Source organism: Apium graveolens, chromosome 3, assembly GCF_009905375.1.
Source record: "Apium graveolens cultivar Ventura chromosome 3, ASM990537v1, whole genome shotgun sequence".
Lineage (NCBI taxonomy): Eukaryota > Viridiplantae > Streptophyta > Magnoliopsida > Apiales > Apiaceae > Apium > Apium graveolens.
In genome coordinates this window covers 94,952,066-94,959,050 of record NC_133649.1, presented here as the reverse complement: position 1 = coordinate 94,959,050, position 6,985 = coordinate 94,952,066, and the positions used below count along the sequence as shown (strand labels likewise).

At 31.6% G+C, this 6,985-nt stretch overlaps 1 protein-coding gene across 1 annotated transcript; it reads left to right on the top strand.

The window, feature by feature from the left end:
* The first annotated feature begins 5,288 nt into the window (after positions 1-5,288).
* On the top strand, positions 5,289-6,846 carry LOC141712622 (phytolongin Phyl1.1). Its single transcript, XM_074515628.1, has one exon. It carries the CDS (start codon positions 5,814-5,816, stop codon positions 6,594-6,596), a length of 783 nt encoding a protein of 260 aa, XP_074371729.1. The 5' UTR covers positions 5,289-5,813; the 3' UTR covers positions 6,597-6,846.
* The last annotated feature ends 139 nt before the right edge of the window (positions 6,847-6,985 follow it).

The following is a 6,985-nucleotide window of genomic DNA, read 5'->3' as shown; positions in this document are numbered from 1 at the left end:
TATTCGAAAAAAATTATCTGGGTTAAATTTTATTCGAGTTTTTAAACTCGATTTGGGATATTATTCGCAAAATTTTATCCAAATTAAATTTTATTCGAGAATTTTTAACCCGGTTGGGGCTATTATTCGAAAAATAATTTATCTAGATAGATCTTATAAAATTTTATCCGGGTAGGACACTCATGACATGGGGGTCATATTATTCAAAATATTGAATAAAATAAATAATAGAATTTTTAAATAATAATATTTAAAAAAATAATGTCAAAAACATAAAAAAAATTACATTTTCGAGCTGAATTCCGGTTAAAAGGAACCCTGCTCAAAATCTCTACGAGCAGAACAAATCTGCGGAGGATTTTATGGCAAAGTGCAACTTGGGAAATCTGCGGAGGATTTTATGGCAAAGTTTAACTTGGTACCCCAAGTTGCACAAGCTTTACAAATTCCGTCTTGAGGTTCTAAAATTTATAAAATGGCTCCTGAAGTTTCTAAAGGTATGAATTTGATCTTGAAGTTTGTGAATTTACAAATTTGATCCTGAGATTTTATAAATTAAAAATTCGATCATGAAATTCTGAAAAAAACTTACAAATAAGTCCCCGTAAAATTACATAAAGTACCCGTGGGTATAAAATAATTCCTAAAATATTAGGAAAAATTACAAAAAATACCCGGAGGTACGGAAAAATTCCTAAAAATTCAAGAAAAATGCCTAGAGATTAAACATTCCTAAAATATTAGGAAAAATCATGAAAAATACCCGGAGGTAGGGTTGCACGTGGGTCGGGTTGGCCGGGATAGAGCCATTTTAGCAACCTGGCCCAATTAAATTGGTTTAAAAATTTATAACGCGGCCAATTTAAAAGTTCATTTAGTAATTTTTTGGAGATACTCTGATTTATTTTTTAAGACAACACAAAATTTTATAGAAATATTAGTGTTTTGAAATAATCGGTTTTTTATATTTCACAACATGAATTTAGTGACTTGTCATTTATTTTTAAAAAATTAACTTATATTTATGCACAAGTTTACTAGTACTTTTTTGAATTATTATTAAAAATACCCCTTTTGATTTTATTATTGCAAAGACTTTATTTTTACTTTTGATTTTGCAAAAATCTGATTTTTTTTATTTTTGCAACCAAATGGAAACTTGAATATAATGAAAACAACTTCAATTATATTTTAGAAAATCGAGAAAAGATGTTGCGTGCTATTTTAAGCCGTATATATACAAATATTTTCATGTTTAATTGTATAAACTACATTAATAGAATCAATAGCGTAAACCTAATTTACCCCGTTCATTTACGGCTAGACAAATTATTATCAAATTCTTGCAATTCGCTTCATTCTCTATCAATCGATATCTTCAATTGCACGTTTCGTTGATCCAATCGGATCCTAGATCTAGGGTTTCAGATCTTCTTTTCGCTCATCAGATCTGACAGTGTGGTTTAGAGTTACTATTGCCAAATCAAAAGACTAAAAAAGAAAGAACATTATACAAAAGCATATTTGTTGGGTCATAAATTCATAGAATGAATGAAGAGTTTCTGTTAGTCCCTAACAATACAACAAGAATTACAGAAGGGGGGTTGAATGTAATTCTGGCTACTTTTTCAGATTAAAGAAAAATGGTTCTAACTTAATAATATATATGTGTTTGATTTGCAAAATACGGAATGAAGAGTTAGATGAATCAAAACACAAGTAATTAAAAACACAAGTCTTTAAAAAGCTTTCTGGTGGATTTGAATGTATTCACCATATATATATATATATATATATATATATATCAAGAGAACCCTGTGAAGTTTGAATAGCTCACAGCTGCTTACAAATATGAACAACTAAACTTACAGAGAAATGTTATAGGATACAGCTTACAATTGTTTCTCTGAGAATGTATTTGCTTAGTCTTCTTATTGTTCTATTTTCTACTCTTGGTTTATATATCACCAAGATTATATATTAATAAGACAAGATAATAAAACAAAGCCTATCAAGGTTAATACTATGCTGCTTTACTACTCTATTCCAGCATCTTTGAATATCTTCATAATAGCATAGAAATGGTAATGCTTCTTTGTTCTCAAAAACCCAGTTGAATAGGCTGCCGCATTCCTTTTACAAACACTCGACGCATGTGACCGTGTTGTCACTGTCAACAGATGATTGAATTGATCATCCGTCGGGTACATGATTATCATCCGTCGGGTTGCCTTGTTGATCATCCGTCGGGAGCTTTGTTGATCATCCGTCGGTAGCTTTGTTAATCATCCGCCGGGTAGCTATTTGACACTTGACTTCATTTCACTTATGCATAATTACAAGATATCTTATATTTACAATTAATTAACCTATTCTACATATCTAATTAAAGTCAACATGACTTATATGCTATTACAGAGTCTATAAAAAGGTGTTTGCAGAAATGTGCTACATGACTTATTGTTACATAAGCTACTCACTCGATGGATGTCAAATCATCATCCGTCGGGAATATATCTGATTATCCGTCGAGTGCTACATTTTTCACTAAATTGAATCTACAAAGGTGTTTTGTTAATGTAATCATCAAGTTCACAACATATTCCCAACAGTTTCGGATAAATCCTATGTGAACACAACTATAGGCTAATGTATGACTTATATCCTGAAATTCATATCGATTAAATTCTTATATTACACATTTTGATGTATCATTATTTATCACTTCTAACCTGTAACATACATCTACGTGCACACATAAGCTGAGGGTCTTTGCTGGAAACAATCTCTTTATTTTGTTGAGTGAGGGTAAGGTTATATACATTATATCATACTCAGACACTGCTTTATACGGTATATACTGTATTTACTGGGATTATTTGGTTATTGGTTGGTAATGTAATAGTAAAAAACTATTAAAATTAGTTTTTTTTGTAATTTATCTATTATATATATATAATTTACATTCTTAATTTAAATATTTATATTTCCGCCTCTTAATTTTTTTATATGTATTCCATCAAAAATATGTGCAATTTCGTGTAATATATAATTGCATTTACAATTTAAATTGTTTTCTAAAATTTAAAATTAAAAATAATAGTAAATAGTCTCCATGTAGTTAGATAATTAAAAAAATAAAAAATGGGGACATGTTGCCATTGCGAGAGTGCCACCCTATGATGTTGTAATGAAGTGAAAGTTAAAAGATGTAAAGACGAGGAATGGGTGAAATTATAATCAGTCCCCCCAGCTTCTCTTCTATCAACACTATAATGACTCTCTACATTGACCTGCTCTCCTACAATTCTCTTCCCCCAAAATTCTCCAACATGATTTGCTTCACTGCACAGGTACTTTTTACATGTGCTTTATAAATCTACACTCTACTTTTTGATCTATTACCCTCATCTTAGATCATATCTTTTTGTAAGTTATGTTTAAAGTCATATTGTCTAAGATAAATCTTGATGTGGGGTTTTGTTATATTTAGATTTTAAGGTTTGTTAATGCTTAAAGTTTTGATTTTCAAGAAATCCGGGTACTGGGAATTTTGATGTAAGAAGTTGATAATATTTGGGTTTAGTTTATGTTTGTGTTATAATTGATGTTAAAAGTTTATAAACTTACTTGTGCAGTTTTTTAAGTGGCTTTGTGAATAAGTCAATATTTCTCCTTTCTAGTTTTATTTTCCTCCTTTGAATTCTTTCCATACATGTCAGGTGGAGACCCTTGATCATGCTTACAATTCCCATTTCTCTATACTTATTAATGGCATTATTAAGTACCTCACAATTATTATTGACAAACATATCAGATTTGCAAATTGTCCTAAATCCTGATCTACTCTATTGAGATCTAGGTCTTTTTGCCAACCACTCATATGCCTTAGAATGCATCTGTAGTGAATTGTGTTAGTCCTTTATGCAATTTTATATATACCTAGCATTGATGAAATGTGTAAATTAAAGATGTCAATGTACATTTTTAAGCAATCCCATATGCATTTTAAAGAAGTACTCATTTGTTGTCTTGGCAGCAGCCCATAGCTGAGTCCTTACACCAACTCCTTTGTACAGCCCAGCTAGATTCTTGAATAAATGCATTACGCAAAATCTTTTTTCTGCTGAGGGAAAGTGTGTCTCAAGGGCATTAACAAGGCCCTATAAAATTGGATATATCATTAAAAGGTGACAGTTACAAATATAAATACCAGAAATGAAGAATTTTAAAAGTTGATATGAATGTATATATCTACCTTCTATCTGTCATTAATGAAGGTGTAACCACCATCATTGACCATACTCAAGTCATCTTTTATTAAATAGAGGAACCAACTCCAAGAATCATTATTTTCAGCAACAAAAACATAAATGACCACTACATTCTTTAATCGAACTCATGTTTACATTTACTACAACACAAAGGGACCACCAACAACAGCAACAACCTTCTTTAATGCAAAACATAGCATCCATAATCGAATTAAACACACAATACATGCATAAAACGAATTGTCGAAACATATATATACACATATTGTGCAAAATTTAAGTTTGAACTACTAACTTTCATCTTCAGTTACATCACCTTCAGGTACTACACTGTAATCGAGAGGTTCATCGTCCACAAATCTTACTCTTCCCCTCATTTTACGCTTTCAATTGATGCCAATTTCGATAACAAGTAATTAGGGCTTCAATCGATAGATAATTGGGGTAAAAATGTCGGGTAAATGAGAGTGAAATTGGATGTAACTATTTTTCTGTGCAAGTAATAAAATACCCCTGTTGACTAACGTGAACAGTCAAATTTCACGGAAAATGACGAAATGGATGTAATGTAAAACGAGTTTTAAAATTAAGGGATGCAATTTGCAATTTTTTAAAATAGGTATATAACTTTGAATTTCAGCCAAAGTTAGAGGGTGCAATCTGTAATTCTCTCTTATTTTTTAGGAAAACGAGAAAAGATGTTGCATGCAGTTTCAAATCGTATATTTACTAATATTTTTGGAAATCAGTGTATTCGTAAAAAAGTTTTGAAAATTAGTTTTTTTTGGTAATTTCTCTATTTTATATATATATATATTATTTACTTTTTTAATTTAAATATTTATATTTCCATATCTTTTTTTTATGCATTCCATCAAAAATATGTGCAGTTTCATGTAATATATAATTGCATTTACAATTTAAACTATTTTCTAAAATTTAAACTTAAAAATTGCGGTCAATAGAAAAATAAAAAGATGGGGACATGGCCAGTGCCCCCCTGTGAATGATGTTGTAATGAAGTGAAAGTTCAAAGTTGTAAAGACGAGGAATGGGTCAAATTATAATCAGCCCCTCAGCTTCTCTTATATCACCACTATAATGACTCTCTACATTGACCTGATCTCCCTACAATTCTCTTCCCCCCAAATTCTCCTACATGATTTGCTTCACTGCACAGGTACTTTTTACATGTGCTTTATAAATCTACACTCTACTTTTTGATCTATTATCCTCATCTTAGATCATATCTTTTTGTAAGTTATGTTTAGATTCATACTGTTTAAGATAAATCTTGATGTGGGGTTTTGTTATAATTAGATTTTAGGTTTGTTAGTGCTTAAAGTTTTGATTTTCAAGAAATCCGGGTACTGGGAATTTTGATGTAAGAAGTTGATAATATTTGGGTTTAGTTTATGTTTGTGTGATGATTGATGAATTAGTGTTAGGAAAGATTTAGTCTTGTGTGAGGTGATTGAGATTTAAAATTTTAAAGAAGAATTTCGGGTTTTAGTGGTTTTGTTTTCTGTTGTATTTTAGATGGGGTCAGTGCAAAATTCTGTATATTATTGTTGTGTGTCGAAGGGTGATCGAGTATTGTATGAGTATAGTGGTGGAGATGAGGATATTGAGAAATTGGCTGGGTTGTGCTTAGAAAAAACCCCTTTATACCATCAATGGTATTTCGAGACAATGGGAAAAAGAACTTTTGGTTTTTTGATGGAAGAAGGGTATGTTTATCTTGCTATTGCGGATGTGGGTCTTGGAAAGCCTGGATTGTTACAGTTTTTAGAACATATCAGAGATGAATTTGGAAAGATGAATAAAGGTTTACGCAAGAGTATGTCGAATTTGGATTCGCTTTGTTTGCAAGAACAGCTAGTTCCGGTTATCCGTCACTTGATTTCGAGTCTAGAAAAAGTCTCCGAGACTAGTGAGTGCCTGACAGAGACACCCTCACCTCCAGGACAAAATGAAGCTATTGCATCAACAAAAGCCCCATTATTGGGGAAATCTAGTAAACTAGAGAAGAAGAAGATGAAGGAGCATGCTATCGCAATGAGAGATATTCAAATGGAAGAGCACCGTAGGTCTACGGATAGAGCAATCAAGATGGATTCTGAAAATTTAGAATCTAGTAGATTAGATGCTTCAGGATCATCACTCTCGCGGAAGGATTCAGCAAGGATAAGGTCGGGTAACTTAAATGTCCGAAGGAAGTATTGGCGTCAAGTACGGATTGTTTTAGCTATTGATGCAGCAGTATGTCTACTACTCTTTGTGATTTGGTTACTGATTTGTGGCGGTACTCGGTGCATTTAAAGAAACTTTTCTATTTTCATATCTTGACATTGATTTATCATGGTATAGTATGTTTACCAAAAGCGATTGAATATATTGGGCTTCGAATCATGGCATAGAGTGCCATTTAGGAATTTACATATGTCTGTCAAATATAGGAGGGTACATGGCCAATGATAAATAGAAGAGAGATCCAACTATTTACATTGCATGTAAGTATAGTTTGTTGCACTCGTCAGTTTAGTAGTTCTACATTTGTTTATGTGTAATATATCTTACTGAGTTACTGTGCTTGCTTGCATTTGAAATCGACGAAATTTTTTTTTTGTTACCCTGTTTATATTCATTGATTGAAGCTTCTGTCATTTCTGCTGATAATCATCAACCACAGATAGTTACTATAACTTATG